The sequence below is a fragment of the Centrocercus urophasianus genome, unplaced genomic scaffold, assembly GCF_019232065.1.
Source record: "Centrocercus urophasianus isolate 14NV4802_14NV808 unplaced genomic scaffold, USGS_Curo_1.0 seq_24, whole genome shotgun sequence".
NCBI classification, from domain to species: domain Eukaryota; kingdom Metazoa; phylum Chordata; class Aves; order Galliformes; family Phasianidae; genus Centrocercus; species Centrocercus urophasianus.
In genome coordinates, this window is record NW_024884800.1 from 23858 (window position 1) to 47081 (window position 23224).

Genomic DNA, 23224 nt, shown 5'->3' on the forward strand with positions numbered 1-23224 from the left:
CCAAAGATGGGCCTCAATATATTTAAATTTCACAGAACCACAGAGTTGCAGGGATTGGAAGGGACCTCAAGAGATCATGGAGTCCAACCCCCTGCTAAAGCAGGTACTCTACAACACGTGGCACAAGTAGGCATCCAGCTGGGTCTTGAACAACTCCATTGAAGGAGACTCCACAACCTCCCTGGGCAATCTGTTCCAAACTCTGTCACCCCTCTCCTAAAGAAGTGCTTCCATGTGTTAGTACAGAACTTCCTGTGTTCAAGTTTTAGGCCATTAGTCCTTGTCCTATCGCTACACTCCATCAAGAAGAGACTGGCCTCATCCATTTGCCTCCAACCTCCCTTCAGGTATTTCTAAACATTTATCAGATCTCCCCTCTGTCTTCTTTTCCCCAGGCTGAACAGATCCAGTTCACTCAGCCCTTCCTCACAAGGGAGATGCTCCAGGCCCTTCACCATCTTTGTGGCCCTCTGCTGGACTTCTAGGAGATCCTTGTCTTTTTTCAACCAGGGAGCCCAGAACTGGACACAACAGTCTAAATGCAGCCTCACCACAGCAGAGTAGAGGGGGAGGATCACTTCCCTCGATCTGCTGGCCACGCTCTTAGTAATGCACCCCAGAATTCAGTCACGTCTTTTATTTCATCTTCCATCCCATTAATCTGCAAAACTGGGAAAACGTCTCTAGTACTGCACATCATCCTTCCCCCAACCACACTGATTTCAATAAAGGCACTAGGTAGCCTTTTTCCCATTCTTTTGTGTAACTCGAGCACATCAGCCACTCGAGGACTTATTTCCAAAGGACTCTTGAGTTGTAAGACGTTGGTTATGAGCAAAAGAATATCTCAATGGCGGACTTCCTTGCCGAAACGCGCCCGAGAAGCACCGCAGCACGCCTACTAGCGCCGCGCGTGACTACGGCCGCGCGCCCGCCGCTCGCCCCGCCGGTTGGGGCGGGATAGGCGCCCGCACTGCCCTTGCGCCGGGCAGGAGCGGAAGGCTGTGCGCGTTCCTGCTGGCGGGCGGCGCGTGCGCTGCCTCCGGGAGCGCGCGGGCGCCGCGAGGAGTCGGGCGTCTGCAGCAGCGGGGGCTGGGCGTGGTTGCTAAGCGACGGCGCCCGGGCAGCGGCGCTGGCCCGGCAGAGATGAGGCGGAGGCAACGGCCTCCGCGCTCCCGCCGGCGCTGAACCCTACTCCCGCACCTTCCCCCGTCTTTCTCCATCCCGTCCCGCCCGGGCTTTGCCGCCCCCTCCCTCCAACCCTCTTCCCTCTCCCCTCGCTCCAGTCTGTCCTTCCCCCTCCATGCGGCGGGAGCGGTCGGCGTGGGGCCCGTGCCGCGGCCGCGCCGAGCCCCGCCATCCCTCGCCTTTCCGCCGCCAGATTCAGCGAGGAGCCACGGGCGGCGTCTGCAGCGACAACAGCGGGTGAGGCCCCGGCTGAGGAAAGGGGTGGCGAGGGAAGCCGTGGGGCGGCCGGAGGAGCGGCGGCGCCCTGGCGGTGGCGGACGCCCTTTCCCGGCGCGGCACGGGGGCTCTGCGTGTCGCGAGAGGACGGCAGGGCGCCCCCTGCTGCCCGCCGGCGGTCTCCGGGCTGGGCCCTCGTTCGAGCCGCGGCCTTCCGCCGCTCGCACGCCCGGCCCGAGCAGGGTGAGCCGCTGACCCGGCGTGCGCCGCTGCGTTGTTGGCTGTGGGCGGCCGCTTGGCCTACTGCCGCCTCTTCCCGACGGCGCCGCCGATTCTGCGTGGTCCGAACAGCTCCGCGGGTGCTCTGCGAAGCAGACCGGCGCGGGGCCGTGTGGGGAGCTGATGTGGTTATCCCAGCGGGGGTTTGGATCCGGGGGTCTCTCGTCTAGGCCGTTTCTGCCACCGTTCGCCAGCCGGGTGCAGAATCGGGGAATTTGCCTGGTTTCATTTAATAAGGGCAAAGCAGGGATTGTGAAGGCTGCGGTAGCATGCTGTTTAAGGTGGTGTTGGGTCTCTGAACATATGAAGGGTAGCAAGAAATTTGTGTTAATAGAAGCATATGCTTAAATAAGGAAATTACTTTTGCAGAGGTTACCTGATGATCACTACTCACATCCTTCCGTTTTGCTTTATACTGTAAATGTGAATTAGAAACTGATCATTTACTACAGTATAGAGGATGTTTACAGTCGTATTTCTAATTCATTCATTTCAAAACGTTATTTTGCACAGCTCTTTTCTAATTATCACTTAAACCTTTGGAGACTGTATTTCACAAGACTCGTGTAATTCTTTCCCAAGTCGCTAAACAATAAAAAGGAATGCAAAAGCTATATTGTGTCTTCTTAAGTTGATCAGTGTAGATCTAAATTAATTGTTTGTTTAATACGTGCGTTATCTTTTTTGTTTTTTCAGTCTTCTAGTGTGTTTTAGTGATATGTACTGTCATGAATGGAAAGGAAGAATAGAAAGAAAACGAAAATTCTGCTTGTTCATGAATGTATATTCAGCATATTGGTAGTTCTGTGTGCCTGGGAATATGCAGCATTAGCATGCCAGATCCATCTGATTTCATATGCTTTGTGTGTTCACTAAAGTGGATGTCTGAAGTTGTTGCTTTTGTACAGGAAGTACCTTTAATTATAGAAATGCATCTTTTAATTGCCACATACTGTAAACGGCACTATGGTACGTAGAATTGAAAGGTAAATTTTACAAGTGTTCAAAACAATCTTTGAGTCTAGCTGGAAAACTACTTTAGTAGGGATGTGGAGGTAATTCTCGAACAGAACAATTGAACTGCTGTTGGAATGTGTTCTTTCTTTTTCCACTGTCATGTTTTCTGTATGTTCATCCTGTAACTGCTGATGTTTTCTGGACCTGTGTTGAGACAGTCTTCTATAATGGTGCTTACTGAGTTTTAATTGAAGCCCTCTGTAAAACTTCCTAAGTCAATTTCATTTTAAAAGCCTCTTTAAAATGTATTTTAAATTAAAAAAAAAAAAAAAAACTAACATCAACTGAAGTCACCAATGAAAAAGATCAGAAACAAAAGATGTAAAGAGGATGAATGGATACCAGGGACACTTTATGTGCAGATGAACTAGTAAGAGTCAAACCTTACTGTCAACTGCAGTGAATAACTTTTGGTTTTCTGTTCTTCAGTCTTTCAGAATGCCTTTTTCCAATGCAAATTATTCCACTGTAAACATCTATTACTTATGACTTTCCTAGCCAACTGAGCTGTCATTTTGTTAAACATTTATTGTTGTACTATAGATCTGTGAGTAGTAGGTCACAAAACAAATCGCTTCCATCACTTAAACTCTGTTACTGTTTACTTCAAGAGCAAAAGTACTGGAGCTCTTTGGAATAAGGAAGGCAGCAGGATGGAAGTCCAGTTATAGAAGCTAGGCTTGGAAAAGTGAAGAAAAATAATTTATAAACTCAGGAAAAGTTTCTGGGTGTTGCAAGATTATAAACTGGTTTAATATATTGATTCATCCATTCTCATATTATAAAAAAAATAGGCTGATACCTTGAACTCACAAACAACGCTGAGACTACTCACCACTTTTGATTATGAAAGCTGCTAGACATAAAGGACTTTGAAGAACCATATATGCATGACAGGACAAGAATGCATGTGTCTATATGTTGTATGTATGCTTTTTTTTTTTTTTTTTTTGTAATTTTAGTTGAAAATACTATTTTTCCAGGCGTTACAAATGAGAAGTATATTTGAATAATAATACTTCACACCTGCTACTGTGTTTTGTTTGTTTGTTTTTGATAACCTGTATATGATGTTATGATAATGCAGGAGATTCATCTGGAAATAAGAAAAAACACCCTTACAAATCTGGGATTTCTGACACCATGACACTTAGTATGGTTTGATATATTTCAGATTTAGGGAAGAAACGGAGAAGTGTGGAGCTAAGCAATAGATTTAGCTTTATTGTTCTGAGATGAGCAGTTGGTTCATGAGATTGGTCTTAACAAAAACTTCATTTACTATCAATCTCCACTCAAATACATATATTCTTTCTATATTTAAAGTCTTCAGCTAAGTGTATTTTTGTTTTAAGGGTAGCTGCTTGTAACATTATAATGTGATGGAAGGTACAGCAATAATAGTGGGCTGGCAAAGTCTTTCTTGGGCTGCAGCAAATGAGGACAAGCCCAAACGCAGCAGCTGTGAATGCAGAATTGAAGGGGAAAAAAACCTGCTTCCCTTTGGAAGGTATCAAATACACAGGGATCTCTGGAGAGAGTCCCTCAGCTCCACTGCCAACCCTTACATGAGGTCTGTGCAGGGGTGGATCCTGGCTCCATCCCTTCCATCACTCTGTACATTGCTTGCACCTAAGCTCCCCTGCGCTGGACCTGCCTTCCCACCAGCTGCTCCATGACTGAGCATCATGACTGAGCATTCCTGCTACACTACACCTGTATTTAACTTTCTTAAATGACTTAGTTTTGACTTTGTTTGCTGGCATATTAGGTTGAATCATCATGTCAAAAGAAAAACTAGTCTTTACATTGTTTGCTGTGTGACTCCTTTAGAATTTCATGAGGATATAGAGGTCAATGGCTTAATGTCCAGATAGAGATCAGTGATGAGTGGCATCCCTTAGGGGGTTATGCTGGGGCTGATACTCTTTTATGTCTTTATCAACGACATTGACAGTGGTATTGAGTTGCACACTCGAAGTTTCTGGATGACGCCATGCCTGATGTGTTGATGTGCCTGAGGGATGGGATGCTGTTCAGAGAGACCTAGACAGGCCGAGCAGTGAGCACAGGAGAATCTCATGAGGTTCAACAAAGCCAGGTACAAAGTCTTGCACCTTGGTCACGGCAACCCCCACTAACAGAACAAGCTGGGGGTCAAAAAAATTTAGCACAGCCTTGCAAAAAAGGACTTGGGGGTCGTGGTGGATGGTAAGCTGGACATGAATCAGCAATGTACCCTCACAGCCCAGAAAGCCAACCGTATCCTGAGCTGCATAAAAAGAGGTATGGTTGGCAGGTCAAGACAAATTATCTTGATCCTCTACTCTGCTCTGGTGAGGCTTCGCCTGGAGCACTGCATTCAGATGTGGAGTCCTCAGTACAGGAAAGACGCAGACATGGAGTGCTTAATAACAGGGTGAGAATATCAACCTTACGTAAAGTTTAAACTTGAATTATTTTTTTAGTAAGAGCATCCGTAAGAAATTTAATGTGTTTATTCCTTTAACAAGCCCACACAGCCAAGTCATATAAAAATCAATTTCTTAGAGTTTTTAACCATGAACCACATGAAACCCTAAACCTAATTCTCCCCTCCTCCCTCCTTTTTTAAGGTTCTTTGCGAAGTCTTTTCTAATGGATGCTTTGTCCTAGCCTATATTTAGGTCATCTGTCTTTTAAGAGTGAAATATATGCTATAGCATAGGGATTTACTATTTCATTTTTGAAAGCAAAAATTTATTTTTCTTGGAGATGAACACTGCCATCACCACAGCAATGAAAGAATCTGAGATCAAAGAATAACTTAGATTGGAATGGACTTCAGGAGGTCATCTAATCCAACGTGCTACTTAAAGCAGATGAATTAGTGACTTGACATTGTTTTTACAATGGCAACAGACCAGAAAACTTCCAGTTACAAGATGCCATTAAAGCCTTCTTACTTATTTCTGTAAAGATAATGCTTGATGGTAACTCAGTGGGATGACTTTTTCTGCTTCTAACTCTTTGTTTAGCAGCTTCTGAAGTGACTGGTAGTATATCTGAAAGCATAAGTCCTACATGCTGAGTTTATCCTCCCACTTGGTGGATAGTATAGCATGCACATAAGGGTGCAGTCAGTATATTGAGAACTTTAGAAACTGGATAACCTTTCAGATTTCTGAAAGATTGTTTTATTACTGGGTGAAATTTTTAGTTAAAGGACAACAACCACAGCATTAGAGGTGCCCTCCAGCTATACTGGATGCACCTTTCCCTTCCCCCTCAAGAAAGTCCAATAATTATTTGAAGATCCTGGATTTAGCAATGCCGCACAGCAGAGTAACCCCCTCAGTGCACTTTAACTGAGTATTTCTCCTATTGTTTTCTAGCTTGGCAGTAGCTCAGTAAGAGCCATTGTGGTTTCTTGGGAAGCTGGAAATAAGATTTTAAAAACGCTTTGTACAGTTAACAAACGTACAGTTAGAAGAGTGGTGTGGTTAGGATGGTATTTTGCAGGTTTATAGTTAGATAATTTTGGTGGAAAGAGACAATCAAAAAATAAATGAAATGCTCACCCGTGTCCTAGGCTGGAGTAGAAACTCCAAAGGAAGGAATCTCCAGAAAGAGATTCTTCCCTAATGGCAGTCAGCCCTTAAGTGGATCCAGGAGAGGTGCAGCCAGACTCCAACCCTTGCTGTCACACTGCTGAATTGCCTGCACCTGTGTTCCTGCAGCTGACTCAGCCCTTGCCTCAGGTGATCAGTCAGTGGTTCAGGCCATGACTCAACAGTTCCCATACACACTTGAATACAGCCTATTTGATAAAGCTCCATATGTAATCAGTCCAAATACTTAGTTGATTTTTTGAGAAAAACTTTGTCAACTTTTGATTCTTGCCTGTAGCCTGAAGTCATAGAAGAGACTTGAGAGGAAATGAGAAAGGCGCTTGAAAGAGATGCGAATTTATTACTTGTTATACTAAGTGATTACACAAGTGAGATGTGTGAGGGAGCCTATTAGGAAAGGATGTGTTTGGCCATCTTCATTCTGGTGCCAAAGTCGTGCCTATTTTGTGCCACAAAAATTCTCATAGCAGTCTTGCAAGAGAGCTTTTCATACATCCAGAGCTTACATCAATCACAGCATTCTTCAGAACACAAAGGTAACAAGCAAAAGTATATTTGAGAACTGGTGCCAGTACTGGGGCTTCTGTTGTGATTGCTGTTTAAATCCAAGATCGTGTTCCTCATACAGATGTAACTTTAAAACAATTGGTTCTCTTTGAGAATTAGATATGTTTGCCTTTTTATCTCTTTCACTCTCTTGTTTTTGTCTGGAACTTCATCTAAAGGAGGTGACTTTAACAAAAGCAAAATTTGTTAAAAAGAGAGAGTGGATTTGAAATAAATAGATTCATCATGACAATTACATTGTTTTTCATTATTCTCATTGAATGCTACGTTCGCAGTCTGCTGTTTTATAAAGAAAAGCAGGACTTGAAACTTTCTGAAAGTAGGCCGCTTGTTAATTACTTTCGTTAGCTTGTCAACTCTTCTGTCAAATAGTTGAACTCCTATTCTGCCTTAAATGCTGACTTACAAATTCCTTCTATCCTCCATATTTCTCAATGAATTTTATTTAGTTATCTATATTTATCTAAACATCCAAATTGACAGTTTTCTCTAAAACATGCACTGCTGTTGCTTTTAAAATCTGTTTTTCCAAGGCTCCATTATGTTAGTTCATCCTTTCATAGGTCACCTTGATGCTTACTTTGACAGACCTCTCAATAGGATTCCTTGAACACTTCTGATATAAGACAGAAACTGTGTGTATCCTGACTTTCTGACAAAATGCAGTAGAATCCATCCTTGATTTTAGAATTTTCAATGCAGTAGATATAGGAAATGAAAAGCACAAAATAATCATTGCATAGAACCCTTCTGCATGTTTGTATTGACTTTTTTTTTTTTTTGCATGCCTAGCTGCCAGTTTGCACTAAACTTAAGGAGGTGTCACTTATCAACTCTGGCAGTAAAACGTCTCTGAAACAGACTAAAATGGTTTGTATTAGAGTTTGTACATACAGGAACTCCACACCGTGTTGCTGAAGCAGACAGGCTGTTCATACTGTAGAAGGCTACGAAAAACAGCTTTCTAATGAAAGTTTTGGGTCACTTTTATTTCTTAAATCCCATCTAAAATATTAGTAAGATATTCAATTAATTACAGCTGCAAGTGTATAACATGGGAAGTAAATTTTTCATGTGTGGAGATATTGTGGAAGGGAAAAATAATTTAATTTGTGACTAAAGATTCAACAAAGTTACATGCTTTATCATTATCAATCTTAACATGGAAATTGAAATGACGAGAGAACTCTATTTACTTGTAAACAAAATTACTGTAGTCAAGTATTTTGCAGAATTTTACAAAACTTTTTTTTGTTTGTTTGCTTTAAAGGATCTTCATGTTGGTGTTGTTTATGCCAGAACATAACAAGCAAGGCAAATTTGCTCCAGTCTTGTGTCAACTTCGCGTAACTAGCAAACACAATGCAATTGAGTATGAAATTCAGGTGACTTTAGAAATGAAGAAAAAGTTCTGAGCTCTCTGACTGGAAGCTGAACGTGATGACGGCCTGGTCTATGGTAGGGAAACTGAAAATGGAGAAGAGGCACTCCAGAGAAGAGAGAAATGTGGAACAAGATGCTGGGGAATGCAGCGCTGAATCTGAGGAATGGACGAGCTCAGAAAGCGAACCTGAGCAACCGTACCTCCGAAGCAGCTGTAGCAATATTCCATGGAGAGAAAAAGAGGCTTCCACTAAACCACATCGGCCACTCTGTCGCTCCCCATGCTTGGATCGCCCAAGTTTTTCACAGAGCAGTATCACACAAGACTTGAAACTAGAGGAATGCAAAACAAATTTGGACAAGGAATACCAAACTAAAATGGATTTTGCTTTAAAGCTTGGGTATGCAGGAGATCAGATCCAGGCTGTACTGAATAAACTGGGAGCAGATGCGCTCATTAATGATGTTCTGGCAGAACTTGTGAGACTTGGTAACAAAAGTGAATCAGAGGGACAGAACAGCAGTACCACTAATACTCTGGTGCCGAGAGGTCCTTGCCCAAAGGAAATAGCAAGCCCTGAATTGTCACTTGAAGATGAAGTTGTGGATAACAGTGATAACTTGAGGCCAATTGTCATTGATGGAAGCAATGTGGCTATGAGGTGGGTCTCCCTCTTGCAACATATGAAAAGAAGAAAAATGACAAAAAGTATTGATGTGAAAAAATCTATATCGGTGCTGGGGAATTTAACTGTACTATGCTGTGTTTTGTTTTATTCAAGTCCTTAAGCAATACTGAAAAAATATTAATGTCCAGAGGCAATCGAACAGGGGAGTTAAAAATAGTTTAAAATGACATTAATATATGCTGATGGTATGCACTGGACTTGAGGAAAGTTGAACTACTGCTGATCAAGCCTATTCAGAAGTCAAAGCAATTTAGCAATGTCAGTACAGGGCTATGCATGAGCTTAGCCTGCCGACTCACACAGCTGTGGTACTTGTGAATTCAGATGCGCCTAAGCACAAGGCTACTTGAGTCTACACAACTCAAGCTGTGGTCAACATGGCTCTGTACTGGGTCTTATAAGGGGTGGAGTTAGTTTTCCCCACAGCAGCCCGTGCCATGTTGTGATTTGCACTTGTAACTAGAGCAGCATTGATATTACACCAGTGTTTTAACTGTTGCAGAGCAGTGCTGGCACAGCATCAAGGCCATCTCTCCAACCCCACCTCCCTTGGCCGGTAGTCGGAGGGTGGGCAAAAGGTGGGGAAGGGACATCACCGTTGCAGCTGACATAAATAGACCAAGCAGATATTCCAGACTATGACATCATGCTCAGCAATAAAAGCTCTGGGGAAGAAGGAGAAAGCCAACTGTATCCTGGGCTGCATAAAAAGCAGCATGTCCAGCAGGTCAAGGGAGGTGATTCTCCCTTGTGAAAGCCCACCTAGAGTACTGCATTCAGCTCTGAGTTCCCCAGCACAAGAAAGATGTGGACTTTAAAGTAGCTCTTTAGAGGAGGGCCACAAAGTGGCAGGCCTAGAACATCTAATGGTTTTATTTAAGGGTTAATGGTTTTATATTGAACTAGAGTAGATTCAGATTAGGCATTAAGAAATTCTGCACTGTGAGGTTGGTGAAAAACTGGCACAGGCTGCCCAGATGGCCCATTCCTGAAAGCATTCAATGTTGAATGGGCCTTTATGCAACCTGATATAATGAGAGACATCCCTGCTCATGGCAACACAGTTAGACTAGATGATCTATAAAGGTCCCTTCCAACATAGACCATTCTATGATTCTGATTCTCATTATGTACACATTTGTCTTCCCAAGCAACCACTATATGTATTTAGGTCCTGCTTCCCAATAAGTGGAAGAACATTGGATGCTGATGAGAAGCGTTTGCTTCTGTGCAGTCTTTGCTTTTAATTCATTGAACTCCTGTCTCAGACCCACTAGGATTTATTTTTTCCTCCACCTCATTTTCACCCACCTCTTACTAGGGTGAGTGGGAGAACAACTGCAGTACTTGTCTGCCTATTAGCATTAAGCTACACCACAAGCCAAAAAGATATTTTTGTAAAGCAACATCACCAATATTGATTTTACTTTTTTTTTTTTTTTTTTAAACTGTTTGTTATATTTTCAGTCTCTGTACTGCCTGAATAACTCCTGAGCACTGTGTGACAGCAGCTGGCAAAAATTGTATGCTCTTATTACTGCATACCTGTGAATACTCTGTTTATGAAATAAATTATGTATGCATTTGAAAATATAAAAAAATATTATATTCTGTGAAATCCAAAAAGGGTGCACAAAATCACTTTAGCTATGCTTTTGCATTAATAATTTAAGTTGCAAGGATTTGGAATATGCTGGTTTTCTGTAGGCCTTAGTTATACTTCTGGTATTAGATACCTGACTGGCTTCATCTGTTTCAGTGTTACTTTCTCCAGTGTTTCGAGCCCAAGTAAAACACGTATTCCACTGCACTCCAGTAATCTGTGATGTTTTTCTCCAATAAGTAAAATTTTGATTTATAATCCATAGAATAATACTAGAGACCTCTTCAGTAAGATGCTACTCTCTTAATAATGCAGCATTCTTGTATAGGCTGAGAATACCAGAAAAGTGAAAGAATAATAAAGCTTTTGCCTTCAAAAAAGCTGCATTGATCATGCAAATTGTAGCCTTTAAGGTAAAAAAAACGTAATTAATGGTGCTTATGTAAAAACACTTCCACTTTCAGTGTAGATTTTTTCTTGAACATTTTTGGGGGATGCTACACAGAACCAACAGCTTGTCTCTGGATGGTTATGACAGCTGGATACTGCTACAAACAAATGCCAGTTGCTTTAATCTGTGGGAGGCATTCCTAGCGTTTCGTGTAGCTACAAGAATCTCCTTAATTACACCAATTGCTTGGACTACTCCCACATGTTGGGGCATCTATAGGAAAGTTCTCTCCTGTATTTGTCACTGCTAGCTCATTCTCTCGGTTATTTCTGGTAAGAAGTGTCACGTGGCTTTCATAGCATTCTGGAACGCTCCCTAGGAGCCCTACTCAACCATTCTTTGAAAGCAAGGACACTGCTCCTCAATGCAGCATCACTGAGCTGATTGAATTAATGCCTTCTGTGGCAAATGGAATAATCTGAATAAATTAATATAGAAATCCCAGGGAGAATATTGAACTGGACAGCTCCAATGCTGTGTCATAGTTGGCGAAAAACTGCAGTTGTCTTGAGGAAGCAGACAGTTCTGAATGAAAACGCTTTGAGAAAAGCACATCAAAGAGCATAACATTGTCTTACCAGTCTGCTCTTTTCAGATGCAATTTTAAAGGTAGTTCACGTTGCTAACTAAAGTGTGACAAAGGGGGATTATTATTTTTTCTTCAGTAAGAGAGTCAACCTTACTTTTTTCCCCTAAGTATTTTTTCTTCCTCAATATCACCATATGGAAACAATACATGCACTCTTTTTCAGGGAAAGAAAGCGTTAGCTTGAATCTAAATATGAAATCATTCATAATGCAATCTATATGTCTTACATATGTAGAATAAATACTAAGAACATAATATTTACTGTATGTCCTCTCTACAGTTAACAAATGGACAGTTGAAAAAGTAGCACGGTTAGGAGAGCACTTTACCGGTGTTATAGTTAGAAAGATAACTGTGGTGGAAAAGAGACAATCAAAGAAGAAATGCTCACCCATATCCAAGGATCTAGGCTTGCCGTAGAAAGCTCCAAACAGGAGAGATCTCCAGAAAAAGATCCTTCCCCGGGGTCAGCCAGCCCTTAAGTGGGGTCCAGGAGAGGTGCAGCCAGGCTCCGCCCTTCCTGGTCACACCTGAATTGCCTGCACCTGTGCTCCCACAGCTGACTCAGCCCTTGCCTCAGGTGCCCAGTCAGTGGTTCAGGCTGTGGCTCAGCAGTTCCCAGTACAGTTCTCATATGTTATTCAGGCACTTCTTAACTGTTTTCTGAGAAGATTTACAATAAACTTGAAGAATTGTGTTTCATATTTAACAAATCAACCAGTAAGGTAGACTAAATAAGATTTATAATTGATTCTAATTAGTGTCTATCAAATATCTATTTTTTCTTTACAAAAACTTTTAATGCTATTTTATGAATGGAAATGGTGTTATACAGCTGCTTCAAACACTCAATTCTGTACAATTGTAAAGACTTAAGTATGTTGCATAAAAGAAGTTTTTGATTAGTTGGAGAAGGGAAGAAAGAGCTTGAAGAACTTTTACAGTAATTTCTCTCTAAAAGAAATAAAGTATTTTTTAATCTAGATGTTTTGAAAGCATATGTTCCTCATAACAGTCAGCTTCACTAGTTCATTTATTTTTATTATTGCTAACTTTTTTATAGCACTATTTTAGATGAGCTCAATTTTTTGAAGGTGAGTTTTTTCAATAGATCAGCTAATAAAATGAAAAAGTAGAAAAAAATTTTTGTAGCGTGATGGGAAGTGCAAGAATGACAGCAGAGCAGCAGAATTCCAGGCTACAGTAAGGGAGGATTCACTTAAACACAACAGCAGTTAGCGCAGGAACGAAGGGGGGAAGAGAGAAGGAGAGAAGGGGGAAAAAAAAAAAAAAAAAAAAAAAAAAAAAAAAAGGCTGCTTTCAGATATACCCCACCTCCACTGCCAGCTCTTAAATAAAGTCTGGAAGGGGTGAATCCTGGCCCCAGCCCTTCTGGTCACCCAGGTATGTTGCATACACCTGAGCTCCTCTGGGCTGACTCTTCCTTCCCACCAGGTGCTCCGTCACTGCATCAGGCCATTACTTAGCATTTCTACTGCACTTTTGCATTAGGGTTATTCTATAACTGTTTTGTATTTGTCTGGTCTCTACAAATTCTATTTCCCTTATTTACCTACATCATGACAGCTTTAAAAGGAAAAACAACAACAATAAAACCCAGAGCCAAAACTTTTATGTTTGCTGTTTCTGAGTCTTCTGGTGTTTTTTTTTTTGTTTTGTTTTGGTTTTGTTTTTTGTTTTTTTCTTCAGCCATGGAAATAAAGAAGGATTTTCCTGTCGAGGAATTCAACTAGCTGTTGATTGGTTTCTGGAAAAAGGACATAAAGATATCACCGTGTTTGTACCTGCATGGAGAAAAGAACAGTCTAGACCAGATGCGCCAATTACAGGTAATAGGTCAAGATTTTCTTTGACTTTTTGGTTCAAGTAAATAAGCGTGTTACATTAAGACAGAACTGTGTCATTTTTCTAATGAGAACTACATGCTAAGCTGTGGCCATAGCGTTGCTTGCACTCAACTGAGAACAAAACAACTTCACTGGTGAGGAGCAGTGAAGTATTTGCATCTGCAAAAAAAAAAAAATTCTTTTTTTGAAATATAACTGGATTATGTCAGCACTCTTAAGAGGAGATACAATTTTAGCAAATGTAGTTAAGCGGACAGAAAATAATTCTTAGTTCCTGGGCTAGTAGAAAATAAGTAGTATCTGGCCAGGGACTCTTTTGTTAGTGCTATCTTGAACACTGTAGAAGCAGAATATATTTTGACCCCATTTGTAGTACTTACGTTTTACTCCGAGCTAACAAGAAGGCAGTAATAACTGAGTTATCATAGAATGGTCTGGGTTGCAAAGGCCCACAGTGCTCATCAGTTCCAACCCCTGCTGTGTGCAGGTCGCCAACCAGCAACCCAGGCTGCCCAGAGCCACATCCAGCCTGGCCTTGAATGCTTGCAGGGCTGGAGCATCCACAGCCTCCTTGGGCAACCTGTTCCAGTGCCTCACCACCCTGTGTGAAAAACTTCCTCCTCATATCCAACCTAAACCTCTCCTGTCTCATTTTAGAACCCTTCCCCCTTGTCTTATCACTATCCACCTTCATAAACAGCTGTTCCCCCTCCTTTTTATATGCTCCCTTCAAGTATTGGAAGGCCACAATGAGATTTCGCAAGCTAAACAAGCTCAGTTCCTTTTCTAACTGTTCGTGAAAATGGATATTTACAGGGGAGTACAGTGGTTATGAAGCTTAAATACAGGATATTTACTTAGTGCTTTGAAAGATCAGAAATGTCATTCTCCTTCTAGGTTTTTGTTCGTTTTCTTAAATGAGGATTATATATGCACATAATAATAAAATTATTTCTCAGAAAAGAGGAAAAGTGTAATATTTCATGGGCTGTATTTCTTCACAAACGTTTAAAGAAGTTGCTTAAGTAAACTTATTTTACAGATCAAGAAATCTTACGGAAATTGGAGAAAGAAAAAATTCTTGTTTTCACCCCATCTCGAAGAGTTCAGGGGAGAAGAGTAGTTTGCTATGATGATCGATTCATAGTAAAGCTTGCTTTTGACTCAGATGGCATAATTGTATCAAATGACAACTATCGAGATCTTCAAAATGAAAAACCAGAATGGAAGAAGTTCATAGAGGAGCGTCTGTTAATGTATTCTTTTGTGAATGATAAGTATGTTTTTTCCTTCAAAAATTAAGAGAATTTGCCAATTCTGAACCCTCAGTAAAAGCTGAAATTCAAATTTCATTTCTTTCCCATTAGATTTATGCCTCCTGATGATCCTCTAGGACGCCATGGTCCAAGCCTTGAAAATTTCTTAAGGAAAAGGCCAGTTATTCCTGAACATAAAAAACAACCGTGTCCTTATGGTAAGTGCTTAAGCCATATAGATGTGCTCTGTTCAAAGGTAGGTGAAGCGAGCAATTAATTAACATTTTGGCATTACTAGCCATCCAAGCACCATATCCTTTTTTATATCCATCACGCACATATTAATAAAAATAATATAGCAAAAAATTAAGGCTATCACAGCTTTTTGCTATTTTTTTCTGGTTTGTATTCAATAAAAGAGATTTATAACTACACAAATTGTGTTAGGAATGTTTTATATAGCATTGAGTATGTTGTCAGTATTGAACTCATGAATGGTAGGAACAAAAGTGATGCAGTGATATACCTGGTTACAGGTAGTAGCAGTCTGTGAATGCCTGCACATGTAATTATTCTTAACAATGATAATACAGAAACATTACAATTAAGAAAAAGTGAAAGGTATGAAGAAAAAGGTAGCGGGCAGTAGTATCAATGTTTGATTTATTTAACTTGAAATCACTTTTCTTACAGGTAAAAAGTGCACCTATGGGCACAAATGTAAATATTACCACCCAGAACGGGCAAACCAGCCTCAAAGGTCAGTAGCGGATGAGCTTCGAATAAGTGCCAAATTATCTGCTGTGAAAACAATGAGTGAGGGAGCCTTGGCTAAGTGTGGCACAGGGCCCTCCAGCTCCAAAGGAGAGATCAGTTCTGAAGTGAAACGCATTGCCCCAAAGCGTCAGTCAGATCCAAGCATTAGATCAGTAGCTGTGGAGCCTGAGGAAAAGTTAACAGTAGCCCGGAAGTCCGAGGCCAACTCTGTCCCATCTCTGGTTTCTGCATTAAGTGTACCAACGCTCCCTCCACCAAAAAGCCATGCAGCTGGTGCATTAAATACTCGATCTGCAAGCAGTCCAGTGCCAGGTTCCTCACAGTTCACGCATCAGAAATCCTCACTGGAACACATGTCCAGTGTGCAATATCCTCCAATATTAGTCACCAATAGCCATGGCACCTCAGTTAGTTACACTGACCAGTATCCCAAATATGAATCGTTAGGGGACCATGGCTATTATTCCTTACTCAGTGATTTCTCCAACTTGAGCATAAGTAGTATGCATAACACAGATTATTACGGGGCTGATATGGACCAGGGGATGTATTCTAGAAACTCAAGCCCCTGTCCTGACAATTGCTTAAGCCATACAAGTAATGATTCTTATTCCTCTTACAATGACTTGTATCTGGGTGTAGCAGATGCCAGTCCAGAAGATAATGTGAAGATCCACAGACTGACATCGCAAAATCGTCTTCAGCCTTTTCCCCATGGTTACCATGAAGCCTTAAATAGAGTTCAGAGTTTTGGAACTGAAGAGCCTAAACAATCCCTTCGCAAACAGTCTGTTTCCCACTTAGGCCTGCATGCCCAGCATCCAGTTGTTGGAGCACGGTCCAGTTGTCCAGGAGAATACCCTGTGCCTCAAAATATTCATCCATCGGCTGCACAATCAAGCCGTGCCTTGGTCATGACAAGAATGGACAGTATTTCTGACTCACGGCTTTATGAAAGTAATCCTACAAGGCAGAGGAGACCACCTCTGTGTCGAGAGCAGCATGCTAGTTGGGATCCGTTACCGTGTGCAACAGACTCTTATACTTATCATTCATATCCATTGAGTAACAACCTCATGCAGCCATGTTATGAGCCTGTAATGGTAAGAAGCATGCCGGAGAAGATGGAGCAGCTGTGGAGGAATCCATGGATTGGGATATGTGGTGAGCCACGGGAGCCACATGTTATCCCAGAGCATCAGTATCAAACATACAAGAATCTCTGCAATATTTTCCCACCAAGCATTGTCCTTTCTGTGATGGAAAAGAATCCCCACATGACAGATGCACAACAGCTGGCAGCTATGATCGTTGCCAAATTAAGAACAGGGCGTTGAAATATTATAACCTCTTTTGTATAAATGAGACTATACAGCACATAGGAACTGGTAGAAAAATTATATAAAGAAGGAAGTAGGCAAATCTATTGTAAATATTTTCTAATAAGGTAGGATAAACTTCTGTACACAGTAGTTGTTGTATATGTATTGAGGCACTATTTAAGAGTTGACTGTATTGTAAATTTTAAGATTTTAAAAATAGAGATTTTTAATAGTATTTTACAGGAAGTGCATACCTTGCTGCATGGATAGTTCATGAAGAACTACAATGTCACATTCAGTGTCTCAAAGCTTTTAATACAAAATTATTATTAGCAGTTATATTGCATGTATTAACGTACACTTTCAATTTGATTATAAATACCTAATTGGCCTTTCAAAGCATGCTGTATACAATCCCAGATGACTTCTAGGGTTTCAGCTTTGCTATTTGACGCCTCCTATTGGTACCTCAAATATTGAAGAAAAATAACTTGACAAAAATTATTCAATTTGTAAGATGCTGAATCTCTTTCGGCTTTTGGATGTTAATATTGTTGGTATTTCTTAAATTTCAAAACTGTTCCCCATGAGTTTATTACTGTTACTCCAGTCTAACAGAAGCCAAATGCTTCATTAAATTAGGACCGAAACATTAAGGAATGTGAAGGCGTGATAAAACTAAACTATGTTTTAACTGTAGCTTCCCTCTTCAGAATTCAGAATCATCTGCTGCTCCAGATGATTAGAAAAGATGAAAGAAAATTGTCAGTTGTGTATGAATTGGATTACTCAGACTCCAATAGCAGGAACTGAAAGTTAATGCAGAAACTCATCTGTATCTACAGCCCTTCTGTGGGCAAGGATGGCATTTAACATGCAAAACGGCCATAGAAGATCAACCTGTGAAAGGAGTGGGAGTGGCTGTTCCTTGAAAAGAGATGCTACAGTTCAGGTTTGTGGCAAAGCTTGCTTGGTTTTGCTCTTCAGATCCACGCAGAGGTGTGCATTTGCCTCATGGCCGTTTCTAAAATTTCTGTTTAAACAAGTGAGAAGATTTTGTGTGGCATTGTTTGCTCAACTGGTATTTTGCTCAGGGTGGGAACCTTTGTAGCTAAATGTCTCCAAAAGAGGCGTTTCTTGTTTTTTAAGCTGCACTGACTGAACGCCCTTTTTTGACTCCATTGTATATTTCAACATTTTGAACCATTACTAACTCGATATGTCTCGAGCTAGAACTTAATGACTTCTACTGTAGTTTTTTTCATGAAAGCTGAGAAGGCCTAGTTAATGGCCTTTTGTTTCTTCATGAGAAGGTGTGACACTGCCTAAATGTTTCTTACTGTGAAACACACGGAATGCGAGGCTGCAGTCAGGGTTGTTTCTGGTGTTTTGATAACGGCTTGCATGCTGCTTTCTCACTCTCTGTTTGTCTAAGGAACAAAACATCATCATTTCCACATCTGCATTACTGTATAAATGATTGGTTTGATTCACAATATTGTTCAGGCTATTTATCATGGGCAAAACATATTCCTGCAGGTCAAAAGCAACAAAGAAAACCATTATAGGTGCAATGACAGTTAATGTACTGATAATAACCACATCGTTTCACACATGACAAATATTCTTCTGTTGGTACAAGGAACATATATAATGACCACATCATTACATATCTGAGTTAACTTGAAGGTGATTTGAGTTTACACTCAGTGTTTAAAAATAACTATGTTTTAACTAGTTGTCACAGTTATTGTCACTGTTAATAGTAAATCTCTGGATACCTACAGTAACTGGAGGAAACAGATTGAACTCTTGACCAGTATCCAAAAACATTTCTTACTAACCACCATTTTAGATTTTTAATTTGCAATTAATTCTTATTCTCTTCTCTTGCATGGTATTAAGCAGCTGAGAGCAATGCCTCAAATAACCAGAAATGACCTTTTGTTTGTTGATACAAATTGTATCTCTTTTTCTTGATTGTATAAAAACTGTTTAAAAAAAAAACAAAAAAACAAAAAACAAAAAAAAAAAAAAACAAACCAAAAAACCTAACAACCCATAAACCTCTAGATTAACTTCAGTATTACATGTTCACCACCATGTTTGTGACACCATGTGTCACACAGAAGTAGCCCATGAGTAATTATGATTTTCTGTTATTTAAAATGGGCACTTATAGTTTATAGATGAGCAAGACAGCTTCTCAGAACTGGTTTATTATGTGCACAGATACTGTGTGTACACCTCAAAGCATTACATGGTTATCTTTAGTCTATTAAGCAGATTCATCCTTGCACTAAACCTTATGTAAAAATGTTGCTGTTAACTCATCTGCATGTGTTTAAAATAGTAACAATATAATTACTATAGACCTTGCTTTATTCTAAACGCATTAATTTATAATTTACGTAGGCTTAAAATGAAGTTTATTTTGCACTCACATTTTCCATCTTGCATGGAATTAAATATTTGTATGTAAAAACACGTTTGTCCCCTTTTTCTCCCACTATAAAGGTAAGCTATCTTAAGAGGGCTTGGTGGGTGTTTTTGATATTTTAATGTGTAGAAGCCTGAGCAGAAGTTACTGTGTGAAGCTGTGCGTGATTTATGGACAGTCATTCTTGTAGGACTCGTCGACTTGTTTTCATGTTCACGATTTTTGTCTTACTGACAAGAAAAAGGAATTATTCCAAACAGAAAGGCTATGGTACTGCAAACACAGCATGCCATTTCTGTAAGGCACTCTGAAAGCTAATTGTCTTTTTATAAAAAGCTATTTGCATCCATCCTACGCAGTTACTGAATGGGCAGTGTAGCCTTGTGGAAATAATTTGCAAACGTTGTGCTTGTTTAGTCCACCTTAGAGGAAATGAAGCTTTTATTCGTGATGTAGTCTTTCCTAACTCACCAGTTAAGTGACAATTCCAATATCTGCATCTGTTCTCAGATATGTTTACAAGCCAATTCAAAACACTGACTTAATCTTCAGCGCAAAAGCTTAGATTTCTTCTTACATGGAAGAGTTGATCTTATTAACACATGATCATAACTGTCTATATTGTAAATATAAGACTCTGTATAAATGCTCTGAGAGCATGGTATTTAGATGTTTTTAAAACTGTAAGTAAGCAGTTCTAGAAACTATATTTTAATAAAATCCAAAAGATTCTAGCTGAGGAACTGCAGAAAGAAAAAAGGCGCTAAGATGAAATCTTGCAAGGAAACAGCATACAGCAGCAGAGCCAGTGCTTACTCTAGGCATTCTGAATAACTGATCTTTAGTCTTCAGCTGTATTACTTTCACATAATTTATCACTTAAGAGTGCATAATGTTAAATTCTTGATTCAAAACTCAAATGCTTTATTGGAAGTCAGCCTAATTTTGTGTGTTTTTGTAATAATTACATGTTAGTAATATATTAAGTTGTACATATAGAACATTTGACTACTGTTAGTCCTGTTGTTGTCTTATTGAGCTACAGTAGTGGGCTTTATCCGTTTGTAGAATTAAACGTTACTGTTTAATTGTTGTAAAATTTTATAAATCTCTTTGGGTTATTTTGGTTGACCCAAATATAATGTAAGTCTCAATGACAAAATGAGTGAAAAATGGATGTTAAGCCAATATGTGGTATTTAAAAAACACTGTAGTAAGTGTGCAAACGCTCTAGATGCTGCTGCATGGATATCATTCACTAGCATGAGTCTGTTTAGCTTTTTGTAAAAATCTTTTAAATTTAAACTCTTAAAAAAATATTAAGTGGGCATATGGTTGCTTAGGCCAAGCAGAAGAATCCTCATTAAATACAACAAAAAACAAAGTATCTATTTAGGAACAGATACTCTGAATTTTGGCATTTTGGAATTCTTACTGGTAAAGCCAGAACCTGCAAAGAATAAATGTGAGCTGATAAACCTGTTTAAAACTTGGTTGGTTAGTGGTGTGCATGCATACCTGTGACGTCCCCCAAGCTACTATCAGGAACATTCAAGGGAACACGTTTTGAGCGCAGTCATTCTAAAAATTCCATGCTAACAAGAAGGTATGAGCTTCATTTCTGTACCCATTTGCCCCACAGAAATACTGCTTTTTCTTGACTTGCCAAAAGTTAACGTGAAACATTGGTAGCACCAGACTCCTATTAGCCAGATCATGAGATCTGTCATTATTAGCGCTACAGTTCAGCATTCAGCATCAATGCAGCTTTTATGCACCCCCCCCATAGGAGGCTGTGTGACAGAGCCATAGGATTGCAGTGGTGTTCCTTGCAGTACTTAAACAGGAAAAAATACAGGTTTGCTGTTACTTCAATTACTCTCATGCCAGTGTTTGCTTAGCCTTTGAAGATCCATTATATAGTCTCTATGATTTTGGTCTTTGGTATTTTGAAGTTTGTAAACATACTAAAATTATTGAGAGGAATCCAAAACTAATACAGTCTATTACCTGTAGCCTCCCTGCTCTGTGTAGAAGGTTTGCACAGCTATTTAATACACATGAAATGTTATACTTTATATTTACCTATATAAAACCTGCTTATTTAATAAAACTGAGAGCCACTGGATAATTTGTTTCTAGCCTTTTTTTTTTTCCCCAGCCCTCTTAAGAGAGAGCCTCAGAAGAGCTTTTTGTCCCAAACAACTGTCACAACACATCCAGGTTATATCTCAACACTTCTTGTTGATTTACAGGAAGAATACCCAAATTGTGAAGTCATATAATGCTCAGCTTCTGTGTTTAAATCTGCATAGAAAAAGAATGAGAGTAAGGATGCTCCATTTTACTTGAAAAAAAGCAGAGGAGAAACTTCTTTGTGTTAATTAGGTCCCACTTCTCATCAATCTTTCTATTAAATCAATTTTCTTCATCTATTTCAACACCTCATCATTTCACTTTTCAGGGGAAGGATACAGCATCACAGTGATTTGATTCGAAATTACTTCAACTGTTTTGGGGAAACAAAACAGGGGAAGGAAAATGATATAAAAGGATCACCTTTATCTGTATCTCTATTTGCTCAAACTTCTACCACTACCATGTTTGCTTTCACAATAACCAGGAGGATCCAGGTACTTCGAAAGACAAAACTATTACAAAACATTAAAACACACATATTACGAAGTTTCTTCCACATCTCCCTTTATGGTTAGTCAGAACAGCCCTCACAGACACTTCTACTGAGAAGCATTAGATTCCACAGGATGCTCTTGCTGCTCCAGTTTTCTCCCCAGAACTGTAATCCTTTCTTAGCACAGGAGGTCCATTGGAGAGTGACTGCTCTTTTCATTCAGGAAGCAAAATATTTAAGACTTGAACAGGCAGGAATAAGTTACAGTAATGATTCCATTGTTGCATTATGTGAAAGTGATGGTCCCAAGGCCACAGCTTCCTCAGTGACTCTCATTTGCCTCATTTATCCTTGCAATCTTACGTAAAGCTCCAAAATAAAGACCTAGAGGGGACCTGATCCAGGTCTATCAGTATCTAAGGTGTGGGGGGCAGAATGGCGAGGCTGGACTCTTTTCAGTGGTGAGTGGAGACAGGACAAAGGGAAACGGCCGGAAACTGCAGCACAGGAAGTTCTGCACCAATGTGCGAAGGAACGGCTGTACAGTGAGGTGACGGAGCACTGGAACAGGCTGCCAGGGAGGGGGGGGAGTCTCCTGCTCTGCAGATGTTCAAGACCTGCCTGGATGCCGACCTGTGCAACCTGCTGTAGGAACTGCTTGGGCAGGGGGTTGGACTCCATGAGCTCTGCAGCTCCCTTCCAATCCCTACAATTCTGTGATTCTGTGAAAATTATTATTATTATTTTTAATCTCCAGTCCCTTCTAGAGCTTCACTTGGAGGTGGTATTGCAGACAGTAGAAACCTGTCTGGAAAGAAATTTACAGAGGGGAAAAGGCAGACTCAAGCAATTTAAAGCAAAGGAAAAAATTAAGCACTGAAGGAATACATCAACACGGCCCTTCTTTGTCCCCCCTCAGAACACACTTCTAGTAAGCAAACAGCATTCTGAAAAAGAAATTTTACTGAGCGCCTTTATCAAGGGAGGAGAAGTTGCATATAGCATTTGTTAGCATGCTTTCCTTTTTGAACTGTTGTTTGCATCTCTTTAAAAGTATAAATAGCACATATAATAACAGTGTTAGCACCTAATGAGAACGGTAACTATAAGGAATTAAAAAGATGCCACTGCACAATGCCGCACTGACATTTTCCTGTTATTGTTTAGTTTCTTAACTACTGCAAGTTATTAGACTGATTCAGACAAAAGCTCTGTCTTAAACCCCTGGAAGATACACTCCAACAAATTATTACAGAGAAATCTTGAAATAAGTGCTTCAACTCCTAATTTTTTTTTACAAGTAATTGTAGAAGCTGCTAAGCAACAAGAACATTTA

General features: G+C 40.2%; 1 protein-coding gene across 1 annotated transcript; it reads left to right on the forward strand.

Annotated features, from left to right (window-relative positions):
* The first annotated feature begins 1342 nt into the window (after positions 1-1342).
* On the forward strand, positions 1343-21375 carry ZC3H12B (zinc finger CCCH-type containing 12B). Its single transcript, XM_042825231.1, has 6 exons — positions 1343-1425; positions 8149-8923; positions 13304-13443; positions 14504-14738; positions 14829-14935; positions 15411-21375. Exons 2-6 carry the CDS (start codon positions 8319-8321, stop codon positions 16829-16831), a joined length of 2508 nt encoding a protein of 835 aa, XP_042681165.1. The 5' UTR covers positions 1343-1425; positions 8149-8318; the 3' UTR covers positions 16832-21375.
* The last annotated feature ends 1849 nt before the right edge of the window (positions 21376-23224 follow it).

Coding starts and splice junctions, on each gene's coding strand:
- ZC3H12B (XM_042825231.1), top strand. CDS start 8,319: ATGACGGCCTGGTCTATGGTAGGGAAACTGAAAATGGAGAAGAGGCAC. Junction 8,924..13,303: donor GGAAGCAATGTGGCTATGAG/GTGGGTCTCCCT, acceptor TTTTTTCTTCAG/CCATGGAAATAAAGAAGGAT. Junction 14,936..15,410: donor AAAACAACCGTGTCCTTATG/GTAAGTGCTTAA, acceptor CTTTTCTTACAG/GTAAAAAGTGCACCTATGGG.